The 23,351-nt window shown below is 38.0% G+C and overlaps 2 protein-coding genes across 2 annotated transcripts in view; one reads left to right on the top strand and one right to left on the bottom strand.

The window, feature by feature from the left end:
* The first annotated feature begins 73 nt into the window (after nucleotides 1-73).
* On the top strand, nucleotides 74-10,543 carry LOC107089776 (calmodulin-regulated spectrin-associated protein 1-B-like). Its single transcript, XM_015382739.1, has 10 exons — nucleotides 74-105; nucleotides 1,564-1,663; nucleotides 1,780-4,024; nucleotides 6,164-6,300; nucleotides 6,396-6,604; nucleotides 6,714-6,776; nucleotides 7,073-7,160; nucleotides 7,303-7,379; nucleotides 9,639-9,757; nucleotides 9,864-10,543. The coding sequence occupies exons 3-10, from the start codon at nucleotides 1,796-1,798 to the stop codon at nucleotides 10,152-10,154; spliced, it is 3,213 nt and encodes a 1,070-aa protein (XP_015238225.1). The 5' UTR covers nucleotides 74-105; nucleotides 1,564-1,663; nucleotides 1,780-1,795; the 3' UTR covers nucleotides 10,155-10,543.
* A 2,038-nt stretch (nucleotides 10,544-12,581) lies between these two features.
* The window catches only part of LOC107089751 (potassium channel subfamily T member 2-like), a 45,169-nt gene continuing 34,399 nt past the window's right edge, over nucleotides 12,582-23,351 (bottom strand). Inside the window, exons 20-31 of the mRNA XM_015382701.1 lie at nucleotides 21,456-21,561; nucleotides 21,149-21,321; nucleotides 18,226-18,297; nucleotides 17,962-18,096; nucleotides 17,746-17,857; nucleotides 17,564-17,665; nucleotides 17,243-17,326; nucleotides 16,488-16,616; nucleotides 16,115-16,409; nucleotides 15,959-16,021; nucleotides 15,806-15,890; nucleotides 12,582-14,426 (exon numbers count right to left, since the gene is read on the bottom strand). Coding sequence (XP_015238187.1) covers nucleotides 14,321-14,426; nucleotides 15,806-15,890; nucleotides 15,959-16,021; nucleotides 16,115-16,409; nucleotides 16,488-16,616; nucleotides 17,243-17,326; nucleotides 17,564-17,665; nucleotides 17,746-17,857; nucleotides 17,962-18,096; nucleotides 18,226-18,297; nucleotides 21,149-21,321; nucleotides 21,456-21,561 — 1,462 coding nt within the window. The 3' untranslated portion in view covers nucleotides 12,582-14,320. The remainder of the gene's footprint in view (nucleotides 14,427-15,805; nucleotides 15,891-15,958; nucleotides 16,022-16,114; nucleotides 16,410-16,487; nucleotides 16,617-17,242; nucleotides 17,327-17,563; nucleotides 17,666-17,745; nucleotides 17,858-17,961; nucleotides 18,097-18,225; nucleotides 18,298-21,148; nucleotides 21,322-21,455; nucleotides 21,562-23,351) is intronic.

Raw genomic sequence — 23,351 nt, 5'->3', positions numbered from 1 at the left:
TTTTTTTTTTTTTTGGTTTCAGCTCTAACTCACCGTCTAGCCCATCTCAGTCCTTACCGCCCCCTAGACGGAGACAAGAGAACGCTGTTGAGAGGGGCCCTTCAGGTAGTCCACGTCACATATTGGTGCACATTCTGTTGTCCCAAATATTGATAAAGATATATTTACTACGCACCAACAGCAGCAAAACATGAAGAAATAGGATGAATAAATCAAGACCTACAACTTTTATGAGTTTTAAAGATATTCCAAACAAATGTATTCAGCTCTTCCTTTCCAGGAAGGTGTTATTGTATTGTTTGAAAAAAATTACAAAGAAAAACATTAATGAAGACCAAAGAACTCACAGAACAGGTCATGGATCAACATGCCGAGAAGGATTAGGTTTTATCAAAGTATTTACAGCTATGAACACCACCGTGAAGCAATGTTCAATCTGTATTCTAAATATGAAAATGACAAGGATGGATTTAAACTGGAAAAAACTTGGAAGGGCTTCATAAGACTTTAGGTGTAGTTAGAGTTTCACCTCCCAGCAGGACAGCATCACTGAATGTACAGCCAGGGTTGCAATAGAGTGTAGAAAAAAAACTTGGATGAGACTTAAAGAGGCTTTACAGAGTTTTTTAATAATATTGCTACCTGTTGCCAAAACACAGAAATGCAGCAGTCTTCTGCTTATTCTGGAGGCACACGCTCATACTTAACAAGGTTCTTTTTTAGTTTTGTACCTCACTTGGAGTTTCCATTGGTGTCTTAGTTTAGCTGAATCCACAAAATACATCTTTAATATACTGCTTTGATTGTCTGTTACGTCGGATACCTTTAACATGGACGTGCTTGACCATCCGAGAAACGGTGAGGGAACTTCCAACTGAAAGTAATTTCAGGAAAATGGGCTACAAGCTTATAGTTGCATCAGCACTGAACTACTGAGGTGTCAGTCTGATCTTCAAACAATGTTTTAGTCAAAATTTTTAAAAAGGCTATTTTAAAGATGTTTTCCATTAAAAACTTACATAATGTCTCTTTAAAAAAACTTTGAAGATGGAGGATTAGGTATTTTACAAAGACGAAGGGGTAAAAACTTAATATTTGAGGTGCAACCCTGGCAAAGACATTCCCCGTAAGACTTTGTGCAAATTACAGCAAAAAGGTGATTTTAAAAAGCTTTGACTCTGCAGGATATGTATCCTTTTCTTCCACCTCATAGATGTGCACCAATTTGTGTTGATCTTACCAATACAAACCTGTTAAAAATTATCAACTCTGGTTGTATGGTGACAAAATGTAAACAAGTTTCAGCGGTCAGAATGCTTGTATTTTTGTTTTTGCCCCAAAAAAAAGGTTGCTAAAAACGTACAGTCTTTACGCACCTGACTTTTGTTCTTTTATATTTATTCGACTAACTACTTCTATGAAAAGTTATATTAGTGAGTTTGTTACACATTTCAGACCTGAACTTTTGATCAGATTTGAGTCCATCTTTTAAATCTGCTAAATTCCTAATAAGTGACTAGTGGTTTTGCAGATTTAACAAATATTTCTTTTAATATGATTAAGGTTTTGCTTCTCAAGATGTAAGAAACCGGCCAAACTCCACTGTGCAAACAGATGGACAGCGTCAAGACTCCATATTGGCATGGCCAGAAAGAAGGGCGAGGTGAGGCAATGATTACATCTGTTTAAAGGCATTTCTCGGTTTTAATTGTAAGTGAAAGTGGGTGTTGAAAACCAATTGCATGGTTTCAACCCATCATCTCACTCTTCTCTGCTTAGACCTTTGTCTCAGCCAATGCCGTATGCAGTGCATTTTGCCAAAGAAGATAATGAGGACAGCATTAGCCTCGCTCGGTCCATCAGCAAGGACAGTTTGGCCTCTAACATCATGAGCATGACCCCGAAACACAAGCTAGGATCAGTTCTGCCTCACAGACTCAGTGGCCAAAGCCTTCTCAGTCACATGCGCATAGAGGACGAAGAAGAGGAATTTGAGGAGGAGGAACTGGTTGCTGTCATTCATCCATCCAATCTTTCTCGACGTCGAATCGTGAGCGAAATGGAGCAGGATGAACTGGAAGCACAGATTGGACCGTCATTCAGCAGGGTTTCTGATGGCTCTCATGTTGCCCGTCAAGACTCAAGTCCATTTGCTCATGACCATCAGGCGGGAGGTTACTATCTGGAACCTTTAATACCAACTGTCCCAAAGCAAGCCAAGGAGAAGGGTATATCAGTGAACAAGCAGGAGGAAAGTGGGGAGAATCACTGCAGGGCAGTAGCAGCAGTGAAAAAAAACCCTACAAATATACCAAACTCCTCAAAAAGGAAGTTCCCCGTGGTTGATTCAGTACTCACTTCTCCCAGGCCCCCTGTCGAGGGGTCAGTTGATGCCCCCCAGTCTCCAGGCTTTTTTCTTCACTTGGGGGCTGAATCAGAAAAGCACACTCATATCTCAGCTGTCACAGAAGCAGGGCAAGACTCTGACTCCGACATTGCTGACCTCGAAGAAGACGATGAGGAGGACGACCAGACAGAGCTGGAGAAGACTTTGAGGGTGAATCGTTTAGACAAGAGCAACATCGATGAATTTGGAAATGGAGAAGTTGAGTCGGCAAAGCTTAGAGAGGACTTGAAGGTAAGCGAGCATGAGGATAAAGAAGATGCAAGCGGACGTTCAAGCCCTTGTCCCAGCACCGTGTCATGGGCGAGCAGCTGCAGCGCCTCGGGTAGCATAGGAGTCAAAATGACCAGCTTTGCAGAGAGAAAGCTTCTTAAACTTGGCCTTCGTGAGGGATACTCAAGTACAAGTAGCTCCCAAAAGACCACACCTGATGGGTCCGAGATTCCCCCTCCATGGCATGTGAAGGATTCTAATCCCATGTTGGGGAAGAATATAACTGCTGGCTCTTTTGTTCCCTCAGAGCTGCTTCAGCTTCACATGCAGCTGGAAGAGCAGAGACGTTCAATAGAATATCAGAAGAAGAAGATGGAAGCCCTGTCAGCTAAGCAGAGACTAAAGCTTGGAAAAGCTGCATTTTTGAACATTGTAAAGAAAGGTGGAGGAAGGAGTGACACACTTCCTTTACCCCTAAAAAAGCCCAAGGAGTCTACTGGATCAACATCTACAGAGAGGAGGAAAGCAAAGCCGCAGTCATGTAAAGATGATTTATGTCTCGATGCTCTGAAAAGTCAAACAGAGGGACGGCCGATAAACAGAGACAAGAGCTGGAACTCTCTTTCTCAGGATAACAGTCCTGAACCAGATTTCAATGAATGCTCCCACTCTATAGATCTACTCAATCAAGCTATCAGCTCTATCCAGCAACAGATGATGCAGCTTTCCTTGCAGCAAGATTTTCTGATGAAACAAAATGTGGTCTCACCACCAGAGCATGCACAAACAGATAAAAGCACAGACTCCGGGATAGATCCAAATACACCCCAAACAGTATCCTCTACCTCAGACTCTAAAGCCTTTGCAGCTCACTTTGTAGATATCGGTGGCAGTAGTTCGATGCCTTCCCGCCGTCCTCCCAAACTTACTTCCAGCCAACGAAACAAAGTAGAGCGCAAACAAATGAAAGAAAAAAGCAAACCGGCTTTAAGTAAGTCCAACGACCCGCTCCAGGTAATCACGACTTCTTCACGGGAATCTAATGATGAAGAACTGGAGACAGCCAGTGCTGCTGAAGTACAGAGCGTTCAGAGGGGTGCTACATTCAGAGTGCATGGAAGCACTGAAAAGGGAAGTGCGCACTCTCCAGGCAAACTAAAATCCCATAACTCGCAAGTTATGTTCAAGACATCTGAATCTGCATCACTGGAAGCAGAACAAGAGGTGGACCAAGCAGCCAACTACAGCAAACAGAATGACTGTGCCGATGAGAGCGCCAGGATCAAGAGTCAGCTGATCGAGGTGGACCTGTCAGAGCTAAAGGATACAGTGGAGGATGCCGGCGCAGATGTCCTAGAAAGCTCAGCAGAAGCTGAGCAGAAAGGTGTAATAGGCTTCTTCTTTAAGGTAAATCCAACTGTTATTATTTTTTTTGTTGTTTATTGACATGTAGCTTTCTTTGACTTCTCAACATTTCACACCCCTTTTAAATAATGTGTTACATTACAACTACAAACTATTTTTAAAGGGATTTTTTTTTTTGACAGACAACACATGCAATGTATAACTGTGATGTTCAGGTAAAGGATACAAGGTCTTAAAATTGAAACGAAATAGGCTGTGTATATTTTTTTAAGCCCCAATAAGTCAGCACTGGGTAAAGTACCTTTACAATTACAGGTGAAAGTAAGCATTTCTCTACACGGGTTGCACCTCTAGAGAGTGGAGGACACTGCATTTTTATTTTCTCACGTTCCTCTTTGCATTTCTTTTGGGGTTTTTTGGCTTGGACTTTGACTGGGACAGGGTTCCACAACTAGGGTCAACAGATCCCATTTCACCACATGTGGGACAAAGAACATGTTTTTGTGTGACAATGTGGGACATCAATGCATCAAGGAGGTCTTAAACAACTTTAAAGAACTTTAACATTTCTGTTTTGCCCCTTTGCTTATAACATTACTATGCTTTGCCATCTGGTTGATTCAGTAGTACATAAAAACCTGCAATTAAAAACGTAACAAATATATTGCATTATTAAACTTTTCCAAGTTCTCTCACATGAGAAAACAAAGTAATCTAGGAGCTTTCATACTATTTCAAAGTGCCTTAAGTTAACACACCTGACTGTGTATAATCAAACAGAACGGTCAGGTTTATAATTGTTCTTTCAAATATAGTATTTTAATGTGCCTTGTCTCATAATAATTTAACTTTATTAATCTCACATTGGAGAAATTTCATTGGGTGGCACCCAGGAAGCAGTGTGGGGTTAAGAGTCTTGTTCAGAGACCCAGAGTCGCAGTCTTTGGGAGTGGGGCTTGAAATCAGAAGCTCAGGATTCCAAGCTCTATGCACTAAACATTAGGCCACCACTCCTCAACTCTGCAACAACATGGAGCAACAACATAATACCAGGACATCTCCAAACGCCACATAAAGAGTTTACTCGAGTAGAACAATATACTTAACCACACATTTAAGTAGAACATGCACTGAATTACTGTAGGTTACATTTCTGAAAAAAACAAAACCCATTCAGCTAGGAATCACACCCTGTAGATTAACTGCATAAAAGAAATGTTTTTGGAAATGATCTTCATTTACTGGACATTGTTAACCAAAGAAAAATGAACAAAACCAAAAATATGACTCAAAACTGGTCAGAAGGAAACAAGAACCTAAATGAAATAAAACATTTCTTCAATTTTTCTCCATCATAGTAGAAATCAGTGCTCTTCCAGCACCAAGGAGAGCGCCTGGCTGATTTTTTTTTTCTTTCTTTTTTTATGTTTTGTCAGTCAAACCTCTTTCAGTTCTCTCCATCACAGACAATGCACTTTCAGCACCACAGAAAGCACCTGCCTGTGAAACACAAGAAAAGAGCACAGTCTTAAAATCTAGCACCACTCTGGCTCAGTGCTCACAATATTCTAATCTATATCTTAGACAGCTATCTTGCCTTAGATCTTCTTGGCTTTATACTGCTCGCTTCAGATTGTAGCTTCTAATAAGGCCTTCTGCTTAAATGCAAAGCTGTAGAATTCTTTGCAACTGTATTGCAAAGTTGCAAAGTTGGTCTTGACTTGAGTATCCCTCTTGATGAGCTCCAACAGCGATGGTTCTTCTGCTCACTCTAGGCTGCAGTCATGTGGGAAAGCATTCTCTCTAAAGTTGCACTGGTTGTGAGGATGCTGAAGAGAAGGGATGCAAAAGCAGTCAGATTCGATACAATCTTGTAGAAGTTGGAAAAATCATGTTTGATTGTTTCTGCCTTTTGGTCAAGAAACTTTTGGACAATAGCACTGGTCTTCATTCCAAAGAAGGAATCAATTTTTCGGAGCTTTGTCTTGAGAGTGAAAATTATGTCATATACCTCACAGATGGTCCTATCCTGTCCCTCCAACAGAAGCAAAACATCATAGAAGATCTTCACTATCTTATTGTTATTTGTTAATGTTAAAGAATTAGGAAAGGTTCAAGGGAGTTGTTCTAGGGCATTGCATGTTTGATCTGCATCATGTGTTGTTATTTAAAATGTTTCAGGATGATGAGAAGGCAGAGGATGAAATGGCAAAACGCCGTGCCGCCTTCCTCCTCAAACAGCAGCGCAAAGCTGAGGAGGCCAGACTCCGGAAACTGCAGCAAGAAGCAGAAAGTGAGATAAAACGTGATGAGGCTCGGTATGTTCTGGCCAAGATTCAAACACAGAAAGTCCAAAAAGGTCCAACAAATATTAAAGATAATTTTTTTTAACTTCTTGTGCTATTTACTCAAGACGGAAAGCAGAGGAGGACCGTATTCGTAAAGAAGAAGAGAAGGCCCGTCGAGAGCTTATCAAACAGGAGTATCTGCGGAGAAAGCAAGAAGCTCTTATGGAAGAACAGGGTCTCACTAAGCCTCGCACCAGGACCAAACCTCGGAGGAACAGACCCAAATCCATGCATCGGGGAGAAACCAGCAGCCTTCCTAAAGGATCCACAACTCGTAAGAACATCTGTTTCTGCTTGAGTAGTGTCCTGTGTTGTCTTCATTTGTGCATCTGTTTGTGGGCCTGCTGTGTCATCCTGTAAGAGTGTGCATGTGTGTCATGCAGGTGATTCTCTGAAGGTGTCAATGTTAATCAAAAACCAGAGTTCAGGAGCAGCCTGCAGGGGAGGTGAACTTTCCTACCTGCTCTGCATGACATCTATCAATAATGCAAACTGCAAAGAAAAGAGATTTCATCTGTATTTTTTTAAGTTTGTCCATAGAATAAAGATGATATTTCTTATATATAGGCATGCTTTTTTCAATCCATATTATTATTTTTTTTTGTTTAATTAATAAACAGGGTTTTATGAATCATTATGAATTAACAATATTTTGTGTGGCTTATCAAGTAAGGTAAATGCTTGTTTTAAGATACAAGTAGTGAAAGTAACTGGTAATACCTTCTTCTCGCTCCCTTATTAGCTGATCTGAGCTTCAGTCATCGAGGATCAACACTGTCGTTGGTGACTGATGCAGACAGCGTCATCTCTGGTGGGGCAGACTCAAACAGGTGACAACTTGTGTTTGTAAATGCACTGATCAGATTTAAAATCCTGCATCTCTATTTACATATCTATTTTTTATTTTTTTTTATACATATTTACAAGGGCTGCATCTGTGTGTTCTGTGGATTCGTTCCCTATGCTGAGCAGGGCATCCAGCAGGAACATGGACCGAGACTGGGAGAGCGCTTCCATAGCCTCATCAGTCATTTCAATGGAGTACAGTGGTGAGTCAGAAACAAAAAATGACAAGACAAAACAGCTTTTTTTTTTTTTTATTCATCCTCACCTGCTGCCAGAAGATTTTCCCTAAATAAATACATTGATCTACTACCATTCAAGAAATAATCCCGTAATATTTTCACAGTAACAACACTGTGGCAAGCCATTTTGATATGTACAAATTTTACTGAATATGTATTCCTGATATAAGAAAAAAACATTTTTTCTTTGTCTACAGTAAATGACCATTTCATGCAAACTGATATTCTCCACATCTAGAATAAACATTCTTGATGTCTAGAAATTTATTTCAGATCTCCATATTCCTAAAATTACTGGTCAGCATTTGCATTATTTTATTAATGAACAAAATTATTTTCAGATATCATAAGTACATTTTCAGTCAAGCTGATACATTTCAGAATGGCCAGTTAAAATGTGTAAACATTTCGAGATATATAAAATAAATATTTTATTAGTACAACTTAGTTGTTGTTTTTTACCGTCTAAAATTCAGTTTCTGCTACAAAAATGTAATTTAGAAAATAAATTGTTACAGTTAGGTCTAGGAGTGTTATTTTAATCAGGAAAAATCTTATTTTAGTGACCCTCAAAAGGAACAACAGTGAGGAGAGTTCTTTTAATAAATGGTAAAACGGCCACTTGATATAAACTTAAGCATTAAATGGTGCAACAGTCTTCTCCTTTTCCTCTTCCTCTTTGTAGCTCTAGCACTGCTTCTCTGTCCTATAAACACATTCTCATCTTTTATTTTAGTTTTTTACATTTCTGAATTAAAATCTCTAGTTGTAGTGGGGTGAAATAGGCTCTTCCTGTTGCCTGTTGTCATGGTTCGCACGTCCTTAACTCTGAGTGGACCTAGTTAAAATTGATTGAACTTATTGATAGCAGCTGTTGTGATACAGAACACTCAGAGTTCCCGACTTTAGGCTAGATCAATTTAGATTTGCGGATATGAATCTGAGTTTTTACACCTGCTTCATGAAATGGACCCCTGGTCAAATAAATGACAACAGAACACAATCAAACCCATTCTGGCTGTTTAAATGAAGGTTGCTGTTAGCACAATACAAAATCCTCTTAACAGGCTGGTTGGACATCAAGTGGTTGTTAAGATCAAGGTGAACGGAGATTTAATTTTATCTCTTTTTTTGTCCTTTTGGAGAATTGATGTAACAGAATGAGAGTTGAGAGATTTTTGTAGCCTTCCTGCTGTAGAGGTTATTTCCCACAGCTGTGTTAGAGAGCAGTCACTGTTAAATAGAATAATCATCAATCTTTATTGTCAACTACAATTTGCATTGTAATCGAGATTACCGTTTCAATTAAAAAAATAAAAGAATAAATAAAAAATTAAATACCTAACAATTCAAAATAAAGGCAGTATGAAAACTTTAAACTGGCTTTAGCATCTTATCAATTTGAACAATTAGAGTTGCTAACGTTATGAAAAAAAGCAGTTTATATGTCAATTTCTAGAGAATAAACAACTTTTCTTTGGGGTTTAAAAACACTGCTGATGTTTGGAAATCTATAGACAGTTTAAAACAGAGAACCTTTGCTGTAATGTCTTACTGTTACATGCTCAAAGTCCATACATCCATCCATTTTATTTACACGCTTAATCCCAAGGTGTGCAAGGTGTGCTGGTGTCTACGGGTGAGAGGCGAGGTTCACCCTGGTCAGGCCACCAGTCTATCACAGGGCAACACAGAGACAAACATTCACACACACACTCACACCTAAAGAGAATTTAAAAAAGCCAATTAACCTAACAGTCATGTTTTGGACTGTGGGAGGAAGCTGGGAATTGTACCCAGAGCAGTGCTACCCACTGTGCCACTGAGCAGCCCATCCTATAAGTCATGCTCTCTAGCACTGCTTCAATATGTTGGAAAACACAAACTACTTTCAAACAGCTTTTCTTAACTCTCTCCTTCCCCTGACTTAATTTCAACAACCCATGAGTTCAGTTTAAGCTTTTCACACAGTGATAACATCTACACTGAAGGGCTTTATCTTCAGGGTGACCTGATGCAGTCAATAAAAGAAGGTTGGGTTTGTGAATTTCCAAATTGCTGGTCACTGCTCAGTTTAGGCAGATCAAGCAAAAAAATTAACCTTAGCCATTTATGTTTTCCATAGCTTTTCCATGGACTAGATTGTTAATAATATCAAACTTCTGATCCAAATTATTGAGGAGAGTAATTCAATTTTAATTTGTGTATTTTTTTTGTGTACAGGTCCTAAACTCTTCAAGGAACCAAGCTCCAAATCCAACAAGCCAATCATCATCAATGCCATCGCCCACTGCTGCCTGGCTGGGAAGGTTAATGAGGTTCAGAAGAACGTTATCCTTGAGGTCAGTGAAATAAAACAGAATAAATCTAAGCTGTGCTCACAAAGCTTCCTGCGTTTTGTTTGATTTTCTGATCATGTGTGTTTTTGTCTCTTGTTATTATTTCCAGGAAATGGAAAAGTGTGAATCCAACCACCTCTTCATCCTCTTCCGCGATGGCGGGTGTCAGTTTCGAGCCATTTACACATACTCACCAGACACCGAGGTGATCGTCAAGTACACGGGCACAGGGCCGCGCACCATCACCGCCAAGATGATCGACAAGCTGTACAAATACAACTCAGACCGCAAGCAATTCACCGTGATCCCCGCCAAGACTGTGTCCGTTAGCGTGGATGCTCTGACCATCCACAACCATCTGTGGCAGATCAGGAGACCAGGGAGCGCTCGGAGAAAATGAGCAAAAATGACACTGTTTGTGTTTAATAAGCTACAGTTGGGCAGGACCCAAAAAAAGTACAAACTTGAAGAAGATTGATGGGATTAGAAGGAAAGTTAGATGATCTATGGCAGTGTGAGTATTTAGCACCCACTAACTCACTGTACTCTGTCTTTTCAATTCGTTACCTTTTATTATGCATGGTACACCTATTTTAATTTTATCATAATCCAAAGCCACCTACCGTAGTCTTGTCCCGCAAAATCTCCTTCCAGAAGCAAACATGCTATGCTACTGATGCAAAGTGCAGCTTTAGGCAGGCTGTGATGTACCAAGTCAGGACTTTAAAGTTTGTAAACTCAGCTTGGCATTTAAAAGCAAAAAAAAAAAAAAAAAAAACAACAACTACCGGTAGTTGGATTCCTTCACACTGGTACCTACTCAGACGATGAGCTTTGAGCATACGGATGGGTTGAATATTAGCAGTATTGGTCTAGTTTAGGGTGTGTGCAGAAATGAATGATTGTGTCAGTAAGGGTTCAAGCATTGCTTTAAATTGTTATTTTATTTTGTTAATTTTATTCAATATTGAGTCTCTTTGTTGTTAAAAGTGAAACCAGGACCAGTAACATTGGTTTCACAGTAAGGGAAATATTCTACTATTCATCCTACACATAAAGCATTTTTTCAAATTATACCATCTCTCTGTGAAAATCCATTAATCAAAAGCAACCAAGTTATGTTGCCAAGCAGACGGCTTTTGCTCCTATTTTGTTGTCTGGTCAGGCATTAATGTTTGATGCAGCCTCGGTGGCTCAGCTATTTCCTGCTGATGAGCAGTTGTCAGTGTTTGGTAAAATGTTTGGAAAAGAAACTGCACTATACTTGATATATTTGTTTGCTGCATTTTGTACATTTTTGAACAATATTTTCTGTACATTATTTACAAGTTCTGTTTAATAAAAAAAAAGTAGGCACTATTTTAAAGTTTCTTATGTTGGAGAGATCTTATGTCTGATAATTTCAGTTGTATATTTTATGTTTATTTATTTATTTTAAAGAGATATAATAAAGTGCAACAAGACATTTTTCTTGTTAAAGTTGGACCAGTTGTATCAGTTCTTTATAAACCAAATATATTATCTTCTTTCTTTGCAGGTCTCTCAGTCTTAGTATTATCATACTTTTTTATTCTAACTGCATGTGATTGTAGTGTATGTTTGTAAAGGTTGTATTGTTTCAAATACAGCTAAGAGTTAAAACAGTTAATTGAAATGTAGACAAAAAGAAAAAAGCTTTTACTCAATCACCAGGTGAAAAGATTCTTGTAAAATATTTTTCACATCCATTGCGTAATCGACCAACACATAGTAGTGCATAATATCAGGTGGAAGGAAAATCATCCAGTTTGTCTTTTATAAATAAGACAAAGTGGGTTTATATCTGTGTTATGAAGCTGTGATAGTGTCAGAATTTATACTAAATGTCTGGTAAGGCACTTTTGTTGCTCTTTTGTTGCTCCAAAGCAAGTTGGTTGGGATAATATATTTTATATAAGACACATAGTTACTCTCTTTATAATTTCTTAAAGGTCATTTTAGATAATGTTTGAAACAATATTTATGTATCCATCCATTTTCTCTTACTTAGTCATGTCAGGGTCGCCCATAGACTGCCTACCTCCGGCAGTCTATGAGCGAGATGCGGGGTACACCCTGGACAGGTCGCCAGTCTGTCACAGAAACATTTATGCACTTTTTTATAAATATGAAGAAATCTCTGAAGTGCAAAGTAACTGGTCACAAAATAAAACTGTTACTCATCTCAAACCCTTCAAAATTGGTGTATATGTAACATGCTGACTATATATGATAACAAAATAGCAATATGAGCATTCTTTACTTTTTATTTTTTCAGTAATCAAATACTGTTTATTGATCATTTATAATCATTTCTGTGAAGCCATCGGATCAAAATGAACAGAGTATAAAAGGAACACACAACTCAAACCACTCTATGTATTTTCGAGCACTTTAATGTGCACAGAAAGCTATGTTTAAGTACAAATTGAGTCAACACTGAAATGGAAAAAGAGATACACACTTTAGTCAAGCAATCACAACATGGCGCTTTAACATTATAGTAGGAGAAATAGGCATGGACCCCTTTACAGATTCTTACTGCATTTACATAAATAAAAAATGTATAACAATTAAACTGTTTACATTTAAAACAGGGAAGCAGTCATTATTTTGTGGCTAAAATAATATATAGGTGGCTATGGTTACAGTACACCAAACATATCGGTTATATATCCATTTTCAGGTAAAGCTTTAATAGAGATTCTCTTGATCTAATAAGAGTTTGCTTAACGAGTTAATTTTAGCTTATTAGTCAGACAGGCTAACTGCTTTGGCAGCCTGCTGCTTAACATGCATGCCACTTATAAGACTGACTGCTGGATTTCTCTCCTTTAAGGTAAGGAAAAGAGAAGTAACCTACTTTAACAAGCCAGCTGATTGGCGATGCACAGATAAAGATGGTCACCTAAATATTTCAGATCAAGTAAATTATAGTATGTAAACTAAATATTTATAAAAAAAATTTAGCTTTAGTTTTAATAACAGAACCAAACTTATTTACTGGCTGACATGTAGAATCAAGACGGTACTTAGAATTTGAAATATAAAGCAATTTATAAGGTTTTGGGGCTTTGGAGAACCATGGTGAGAACCATAAACTACAACTGGAGACAAAATGAAATAAAGGGGAGGATTCTCAGGGACTACAAAATTACTGCAAAGCTGAAACTCATCAGAAGGGTCGCAAAAAGAAGGACAGCTCAGGCCCGGCAGGCCTCGATTGCCTCAAGGTCTGTGTTGTTTAGTTTGCAAATGTAAGAAAGAGAATGGAAGTTCTATGGATGGCAAAGTTCTAAGGTCAAAAAGACTGCTGAATGAAACAAACACAAAGGACCTGTCTCACAAAATTCTTGATTGTCCCCAAAACAGGGTAGAAAATATCTGTATCTATCTATAAAAGAGAAATGTTGAATTTTTTGAAAGGTGCAAGTTACTTTTCAAGCCAAAGTAATATAACATTTCCTAACAGCTAAAACCATGTATTCTAATATCTAACAGACAATCCTGAGGGAGAATGTTTATTAGTTTGAAACCATTAAGGCTGAATTAAAACATGTCTGCTAAGAGGAGGGCGTCAACATTCCTCTGCAGTGGTGTAAAAGACAGAATACCGGCTATTGAAAAAGGTAAGGTATAACTTGTTGCTGCAAAGGTTGGTAAACCTTAAAATGATTTTCTCCATTAATGAATGAAAACACAATTCAAAACAGCTTTTGAAATCACAGCAGGTTTCATAGTACTGGCGAGATCTGCAGACATTTAGGCCTCTTATTTAAAGGACTTACATTTATAGAAAATATTTCATGGGAAATAGTTTCGATTCTCTAAAACATGCACGACACCAAAGAGTGCATGCCCAAACCCACAAAAGAAAAAAAAAAAAGAAAAAAAAGCACAACAAAAAGTACTTTAGAATACTAAAGATCAATCTCAACCTGTTAATAAAGCTGCAGAGTCCTCAGGAAAATAACACTTTAAACCAAGGAAACAAACATAGAAATAACTAGCATCATTATATACATACATAACCCATTAACATAGTCCTTATTGGCACTAATTAAATTAAATTAAATTTTAGCTACAAAATAAACATCTGAAACTTTAATGCTCATTTTTATTTAAGTCACTTAGGGTTGTTTGAGTTTAGCAGACTTTTAAACAGACAAATGTGTCAACCATGGAAAGTCAAAAGACAACTTAAAGCCTAAATATTTTCGATTTTTTTTGCTGAGAACTGTATAAGCAGATGTCTGTCATTGTCTTACTCTCCTGTGGTACCCTATGTTTCAACAATGTAAGTCTTAGGTAAACTGTAGATACACATCTAATAAGTCTACGGTATTTAGACTTGATGAAGCTTTTGTATGTACAGCATTTGAAGCAAGATGAGTAAAATTGCAAACATGATATCCAATGGGATCAGACAGGCAGTAGGCACTCACATTATACATTTGTGGGTTTCAACACTAAAGGAACCAAAGACCAAATTGTCTTCTTTATATTCCAACTGAAAGGAGGCCATCTCGGTTAAAAGTCAGCATTATGTCAGAGTGGGGTGTCCTCTCTGGACTCCTGTCTCTCTTTTAGGCTACTGCTGTGGACGGGCGGCTCATCTGGAACGTGCGCCAGAGGGTCAGAACGTATCAAATATCTGTGAGAGAATAGAGATGTTAGCAACAAAAACATTACTTTAACTCCATCATCGATTCTTTAGTTTCTGACCTTTAAAAATAAAAAGGTAAAGGAAGATCAAACTGAGATATTTTTTTATTTTATTTTTTATGAATTGTTGAAAAATAGATACTTTATGGTAATTAATAATGTTATTCTGCTTGTATAAATCACTGATGAGAATGGGCTGTGGAAAATAAATGTTTAAAACGCAAATATGCATGAATTTTCAGCAACAACAAAAAAAACTTTGCTAAATGTTGATAAGTATGGCTCATTTTTGCTAAAAGTGGAACTATTGTAGCAGCTTATTACAGTAAACTTGCTTGCATCCATAATTACAACAAGTAAAGCAATAAAGCTTAGTCTGCTTATTCATAAGACATTAATGCAATGATATACATACTCCAAAAGCTGCAAAATGCTTTGTTCCTTGCTGCTACTAAAACAACTGTCAGAGTCCTCATCTCCTTAGTTCCTATTATGAGATTTATCCTTACAAATTAAACTTGAAACACTAGGAGGAGCCAAAGGAACACAATTTTACAAGAAATTCACTTTCTTATTTTATGTCAACAGGTCATTTTAAAATTGATCATATTCCTTTTTACATTTTATTTTATCACACAAGAACCTCAAATTAGTGCCTTTTTGTCCAAATTGTATGTGACTGATCAGCACAAGGTGGTGAATAATCAGGAAGTTACAAAGAAAGAACATGATTTTACATTTTTGTATATAATTATAAAAAGTGGATAGTATTAGTCACACAAGCAGCCAAGTGGCGCATGCGATTTTACATTTTAGGAGGTAGAATGTATCAAGACAACTTTTCTCTTCTTTATAATGAGGAGAGAAAACCATTGGTGAAATCTGTCTTTAGGAATCAGGGTTTCCATTTACAACAAGTCAACTTTTTGGTCAACATGCAAATTGCAATATATGCGGAAAAGCTATCACTAGATATCACCCTGGCATCAGGTAAAACATTTTTCTCTAGATAGGTATAACTAGGTGATATACTCCAAAGATCTGTTCAAGATGAGACTGTAGTAGAAGGTATTGACTTTAAAGGGGTGAATACAATCAGACACCATGCTTTCCAGATTTTAGTTTGGGAAGAAACTAAATATTATATTTTATTTCAGCCTTACCTTCCGTGTGTTTGTGTTGGTTAATCAGATAAAAATCCCAAATAAAACACATTTAAGTTATGATTGAAAAGTGAATTTTTAAATAAAAAATTTCAACTGCTGTGAATATTTTTTAAGTCATGGCAGTACACATATATTTGCAGGGTAGTGCAACCAAAAAACATATAATGCAAAAAAGAAAATAAACACTGTCGTATTTACTTACACAATGTCATTGATCTCCAGTCTGGTGTCATGAGAAGGGTTGATGAGTACATAGGACAAAGTGTTCTGGTGGTCATTCTGCTCATCTGAAACAAACAAAATCAGTCCAAAACGGTCCTATCTTCTGTATATTGAAATCTCTAAAATGTTTTACCTTGTAAATATCCCAAATTGACTCTGTTCATGACATCACTGGCTGTCAGATTTGTCAGATCATCTGCATTTAAAAAAAGGAACAGACATATTGAAGAATTAAACATAAAGTCTTAAATGTAATGGTGATGTAGAAAAGAAAAACGTCCATAGTTACCGTATCCAGAGGTGGGAAGGCCCAGATGCCTCATACGGTTACGGACCAGCTCAGACAGCTCTTCCCTCTCAGAGCGTCTGTAGAGGTTAAGACGCTGCTGAGCTATGCGCTGCGCGTGGTCTTTACTCGAGTCTCGGCTGCTTCCCTGCCACCTCACGCTTTTCTTACTGAGACGCCGTGCCCATTGCATACTCTTCTTCCTCAGCAGGGGGTAATCTGATGGGTCATTGCTGCGAGACTCGTCCCCTCTTTCTTTTGTGTCTTCACAGTCGTCTACACTCATTGATACCTGGGACTTAATAATGATGTAAGACTTCAACAATTTCCTCTGAACCCAGTGGTCATATGTTGGTTTACTTTGATATAATCTCACCTCTGAAGTGGTGAAAATGTGGGACTCTGTGCGATAGATGCCAATGGGAATTTCAGCACTAGAGGAGCAAAGTTTTTGGAAGAGTCTCCCATAGGTACCAATCCATAAATCCTCTTCTGTTATTTTCATCTGAAAAAAAAAAAATCAACTTTAAAAAAAGTTTCTTCAATTCAACTGTGTTTTTCTGTATATAACTGTACTTTCTACAAAGAAACTTGCAAAACTATTCTAATCCTTTATTTTTACCCATTAAACCACAGGTCAACCATATGTTTAGTTAGATTTTATGGGATTGCCCTAAAGTGGTCCATATAAAGAGGAAGAGAAAGGGACAATTATGGAAGTAGTTTAAGTAGAAATCCTTTGTAGAAAGAAGAAGTCTCATTTCTAGTTCGACTCAATCAATTCCATAAACATGATGGTGGTAGCATCATGCTGTGGGAATGCCTATCTTCAGTAAAGAATGACAAGCTGGTCAGAGTTAAAAGGAAGCTAGGTGGGAATAAATACATGGCAACTCTAAATGAAAATGTTAGAGGCAAAAAATTGAGACTGATAAAGCAGTTTACCTTTCAATTAGACAAAGACCCAGTGGTTGGAAAAATCTATTTCCTATCACAACGTTAATTACGAGTCTTCAGAAAAACTCTATGAAAGTCGGCTCCCCTCCTATTTAAGCCTGTTTTGTTGAAATATCCTTGATGACTGAGAATTTGCAGGGGTATGAATACTTTTGCAAAATATTTGTGACTCACAGCACAAAGGAAGCCTGATCCAGGAGTGGTGTCCAGTCCCAGCAGCAGTCTAGCAATAACAATCATGTAGTCCTTTACAAAAGACTGAAAAAGAACCATGTAAAAAACTGTTCAAATTGTTTGTTGATTTTAATTATAGCTGACAAAATAAAAGCATAGTATAAAGAAAAAGTGTCCAAGCAATGCTTTAGTAACTGGGCACAAGAGGGCACTTCTGACTTTTGTGAGGTGCAACATCTTTCTCTGTTGATGTGAAACACATTCTAATACCTGGTGTTCAGGAGAGGGAGGCTGCATGTTGGGTTTTAGTTGCCTACCAACCTGATAGAGGAGGGTATCCAACATGCTGATGCTGAACACTCTGCCTGCAGCGAAGGGCAGGCGAAACATGAAGGCCAGGTTGGAGCCTTTGTCTCGCTCTTTCTGTGCAACATGGAAAAAATCAGAGTCGCTAAATTATAATTCACCATGCAGTTCATACAAGGGTAACCTGCTTTCCTGACCTTTTCCAGCTTTGACAGAGCCAGCGAATAGCAGTCCTTTGCTCTGAACTGCATGAACCTCATGTTGGATGGATGTGTAAGCTCAGTGATAATACTGAGACTTGGAAATAGCCTGAGGTTTTAGAGGTGAAAGAATTAGTGCATGTGGTGTTACAGTACATCAACTGAACACTGATTTATGCATATTATCCCATTCAACTGGTACATTTATTTTACCTGAACATAGTTTGTACATTGACAATAGTTTTTGCATCAGCCATGTAGTCCTCCTCTGCACTCATTGTACTCTCTTTATCAACCACAACCAAGTTATCCGCATATATAATTCCACACTGGAGCAGACTGTCCAGACTGCAACACAGGACAATTTTCCATTAATACAACATCTGAAAAATATCTAAGCATATATGTTGAAATGATTGAACAAAAACATGAAATATTTTTGAAAAAATGAAAATATATTTTCTGCTACTATCTTACTTGTCTATGGACCCAGCCATGTAGTACACCATTGGGAAACAGCAAATGGCTTCCAGGAAGTGATTATCAGGGCTGTGGGAAGAAAATTGAAAATGGAAATTAGGAACTTTCTTTTTTTTTCTTAACAAAAGATTTGTTGCACAGACTCAGAATTGAGAAATATTTATTATGTTAAATATCCAGAGAAAGCCTTTGAGGAAACAAAGAAGTTGATTCCCACAATAGGAGTTGTCTTTTGTTTCTTTTCTTTGTCTCTGCTACTATTCATCTGTGCTGTTTGTTTCTCGAGTCAAAATTTACATTTTCAGTTTTAAGAAATATGTATCGAATTCAAACAAAATTTGCTAAAGTGTATAGTGTGGATAAAGGCAATTCCAAGTTATTTTAAACACAGTCCCTCACTTCATTTAACTCCTTATACCTGTTGTGAAAGTACTGTCCTTTTTCTGTGTGCGGATATCACTCTGTGTTAAGTGTTTCATAGGCTTTTAATACGTTTTTTGCTGCCCTATGTCAATCTGGGTTTTCCCTAACAATGAGATCCAAAAGTAAGTAATAACTTGGAAATATTCATGAAATAAATGTCAGATTTTCGTTCTGTTTCAAATGTTCCTATTCATAATTTCACATATTCTTAACTGTTTATATGATTACAGCTGGGACCCCTTAGATGAATGCAAGATGTTTAGAATTAAAGCATTTGTGACACCTGCCAATCTTTTAAATGTGTCTTTTCGCAGGAGAATGATTGAAATCCAAATGTTCATCTGGAGGCGGCTCCTTCTTATAGCTCTGTCATAAATGGGACAGATGGACCCAATGTTCAAGGCGAGTCAGACAATTGGAAGTTTCAAATCATTTTTTGACATAAAATAATGAAACAAACAAAACGGGACACGGGCTGCTAAGGACAAGCAGACCACAGTGGCTGAAGGAAGGGGCGGAGCACCGCCCAATCACTGACACTCTGGAGGGAGAAACACAGGTAAGTGACCACGATCATCTGACAGTGGCTGAAATCTAGCCGACATGCTGTCCAAAGTGTCCCCAATGCAGCAAAATCAGTGAGCAGGCAGGAGGCTGATCCAGGTCAGAGAAACAATTCATAATCGGACAATTCCGAGATCAAGGAGTCCGTAGCCCGACCAGGGGTTCAGATCAGACAAGGAACAGACAGATCAAGGGTTCCAGGAATCCTCAGAGCATTCAGGCAGGTTAAGAGTTCTATGAGTCCAGCAGTGTGTCAGACAGACACGCTCAGATGAAGATAGGCAGGCTCAGTGGAAGAGACGAACATAGACAAGACTTGGTACCAGGATAAATGCCGAACTTTAAGCTGGTCTCCACCTTGGAACCAGGGTTACAGGAATTTAAAACTGACCTCCCCCATGTACCTCTCCCGTGTACCTCTCAATCCACTGGCTTCCGGGGAGGGGAATATGAACCAGGGACTTAACCAAAACTAATGAAGCAAACATGAATGCTGACATGAAAACATAACACAAATAAAATAAGAATACATTTATAAGTAACACGAATACCAACGAATAATGATCTGGCCCCGATAGCTGAGCTGAACAATATATACGGCAGCAGGAGCAGGTGACTAAGATAAGTGATAATTAGAGAGCGTCGAGGCAATGGCAGGTGAGTGGAGTGAGTAATTAGATCAGCTATCGGGGCTGCGATCATGACAAGCTCTCCTCGACAGCCTATCAGTTTAGATGAACAGGAGTGTTTTGGTTGATATGCATCTGTATCGTAACCTTTTTACTTTTTGAATTCTAGACTGAAAAGTGTGCTGTCGTATGTTCATAACTTGAAATATTAGTTTATATCATAACATTACATTAAACCTCTCTGGTAATACATGATTGATTTTCTATGTTGGTTGGTCTTTATGTTTACCAATATAACACAAAAATAGAAGAACAGATGGATTTATACTTAGATCATCTTCAACAAAGGAAGGCTTTGTTGAATAAATTGATGATTTTTCAAGGCAGCTGGTTTCACATGGTTTCATTTAGAGGTATTAGAAAATCTTATACATTAAATCACATTTTCCATTGAATGTTGGGGTTGCAATGAGACCAAAAAAGGATCAATGGATATTTTTAAGGCACCAACATTTTCAAAAAAAAACATCCTAAATAAATCAACATGCATTTTTATTTCATTGCTTCTTCAGACAGGAGTCGAATTCTGGAACTATCCTATCCTGCAGCAACTCGCAGACTCTTGGAAGTTGCTGTGTATTAGCTATCTCATTGGTTAGAGTCACTCCGGGCTGAGGGAAAAGACCATCTGGAGCTGAACACACTTAGAGAGACATTCAGACACTTAATCAGAGTCTGTCTTCTTCCACCTCCTTTGACATTGCATTGCATTTTGCATGTTCCCAATCCTGCTGACTTGAGACCCAAGGCTGTTGTAAGTGATTGAATTCCAAATGCGTGGGTGTTTGCATTTGTGTGTGCAAGACTGCTGGAAGGGAGGGAGCATAGAGCAACACGCAGGGAGCATTTATCGGTATGTATGTGTGTTTCTATGAGAGTTCTTTCAGCTTGCATGTGGGGGCTGAAAAAGGGACAAATCGGGGCTCTTCATGAAAGTTAGCACTATCAAAAGAAATCATTTTCTCCTCCTGTGGCAATGTATATCACGCAGGTTCAAGGCACAGCAAGTTTCCATGGTTACTGTCTGGTGGAACAGAGACTTTTTTTCTTCCTTGTCACTAAAAACACAAGTAGCAGTGGTAATCTAATATCAGGAATAACAATGGAGTCCCACCTCCACAGCCTTGTCCTAAGTGCTTGCTGACGTGAGCCTTTCAGCAATCATAATTTTTCCCAGCATGACACGGCGGAAGTCTGAGTGAAGCGAAAAGCAAAGGAACAGTATGTGTGTGTTAAGAACTTACGGGTTATCCAGCAGCAAGACAATGGGGTTCAGCTCCTTTCTAGCTCTGTAATAAGCTCTGAGAGGCACTATGAAGTTATAGAGACCGTTTCCTGCAGTCTCAGCCGACACAATGATCAGCTTGTTCTTAAAGCCATATGCCTTAGCATCCTCAAAGCTGTTGTGCATACAGCCCTGCACAAGGAGCAAAAAGAACAGGTGAGATATTTTAGGTATACTTTTACAATGTAAAGGACAGAGAGAGGACAGGCAATGATTGAACCAGCATGTAATTGAGTGACTAAGTTGAAGGAAAAATGACTGCCCACCTGGTCTAATCGTAGGCAGCAAAATGGTGCTTTTTCAGCCAACAGATGGCACAAGGTGGGCGAGCTCCCAATGTACGGAGAGTTGGGAGGATAACCTTTCACATACCTGAAAACAAATCCAGAAGGAATGAATGATGCATTTCATCAGAAAAGATTCTGTAAAATATTAGATTTCAGAAAGGCCAAGCTTGTGACCGGAGAAGACATAATATTTCTGATATGTAAACATTTTTTTATTTTTCAATTCCGTTAGATATTCAAGTTATAATGTAATGGTAAAGATGAAAGTCTTTGTTAAATACAATATAGAAGTCTTAGTCTGTAATTTTTTTTATTGTATGCCTTTTTTAAACCTACATTCACGAAAATCCTACAGTAAATGTTTTAATTTTGAAAGTAGAAACACTGACTTTTTTGTATATCCCTGCAAAGTCCCTAAAGTATAATTTAAAAATGTCACTAAATCAATTTCTGTGCTGAAAATAAATCATGTGTGTCCTTTATACACCGTTATATTGAAATTGCTTTTTTTCTAGATAATTTGATGACACCCTGTCTCCTCACATAAAATAAACATTCAAATTTGGAACTGATAATTTCTTTTATTTAAGTGAGCAAATATTCTGAACCAGCAGGGAATCAAAATATTACTACCCTCACTGTAACAGGAAGATTGGTGATTCTGCTGTTCTTACAAGCCACATCATATCAAAGAAATTTATATCTTAGATTTTTTTTTTTTTTTTTTTTTTTTTTTTTTTTTTGCATTTTAAAGCTGTTTGTCTTGGGTTTGATCAAAAAAAAAATCTTTTGTTGTCCTATGATAAAACCCCAAATAAATAGCAGTTTGTGGATATAATATATGAAACTGTATGTGCTGATAACTATTTTCACTTGGGTCCCACCTTGCTTAATCTGCTCTCTGGCTGACAAACAGCACCAGATTATTGAAAGCAAAGTTAAATATATCTAGTTCTCCCTGCTGCCCTCTGTGGAGAGGCTTCGCAGCATTCAATGAACTGAACTGTTGAGAAAAGTCTAGATCAGGGGTAACCAATTAAAACTAGTGGGGTCCAAATAAAGAAAATCAACAACCAGTAAAGGGCCAGAGACATTTTTAATTATCTGTTACTTTAAACAGAATTAAACCCTGAAATAAAATGATGTGTTTATGCATCCATGTTGTACATTGCCTTTTTAAATAAAAACAGATATATAAAAAAAAATAGAACATTTTTTCCATTTTAAAATCTAAAGTGTTATTTTAAGTAGAAAACAAAAACCGTTCAGTTTGGTATATAGACAATTTCCTGATTGACATATTTTATAAAACACCTGAACTGACCGCTTGTTAATTTTATTTTTTATTTTTTTATGGCTTAATATGAGAAGTGGGCTTTAGGCTGCCCTGCAAGGCCTTTAAACCTGGGTTTGAATGGCAATAAAGCCCTTATAAAGCACATATCAAGGTGCTCATTTTGAGCCTGGATCAATATTTATTGTTGATTATTGTAATGGTGGGGAATCCTGCTTCACAGCATTAGGTTGAGCCAAACATACTCAAAATGTGAAGGGTCATCTAATAACACACCATTTCAATTTTCTGTCATCAGTCACACTTGCTTTCACTTTTTCTCATTGTCTTCTCCTTCTTTTGCACCGCCCGGCTTGCCACAGGTTTGGCTGTTGTGTCTAAAAGTTGACTGACACAGCTTATTGGCTAAATTGTACCCAATTGAGCCTGGTCCCGGGGCGCTCTGGAGGGCTTTACCGTACAAACAGGAGAAGCAGCGCAAGTGAAATTAGACATTGCCATCTTACACCATTAAATAATTTATAAATGTTTTAAATCAGGCTGGGTCCAGATTACTCAGCAGGTGGGTCCGGATCCGGACC

Source organism: Cyprinodon variegatus, unplaced genomic scaffold (assembly GCF_000732505.1).
Source record: "Cyprinodon variegatus isolate N-32 unplaced genomic scaffold, C_variegatus-1.0 Scaffold264, whole genome shotgun sequence".
In the NCBI taxonomy this organism is placed as follows: Eukaryota; Metazoa; Chordata; class Actinopteri; order Cyprinodontiformes; family Cyprinodontidae; genus Cyprinodon; species Cyprinodon variegatus.
The sequence above is the reverse complement of the archived record's forward strand: the minus strand, read 5'-3'. Positions and strand labels throughout refer to the sequence as shown.

Bases quoted from the DNA above. Each gene is read 5' to 3' on its own strand.
- LOC107089776 (XM_015382739.1), top strand. From the start codon at position 1,796: ATGCCGTATGCAGTGCATTTTGCCAAAGAAGATAATGAGGACAGCATT. The intron at 6,605-6,713 runs GTAAGAACATCT...TGTGTCATGCAG, and splicing joins TCCTAAAGGATCCACAACTC to GTGATTCTCTGAAGGTGTCA. The intron at 6,777-7,072 runs GTGAACTTTCCT...CTCCCTTATTAG, and splicing joins AGGAGCAGCCTGCAGGGGAG to CTGATCTGAGCTTCAGTCAT.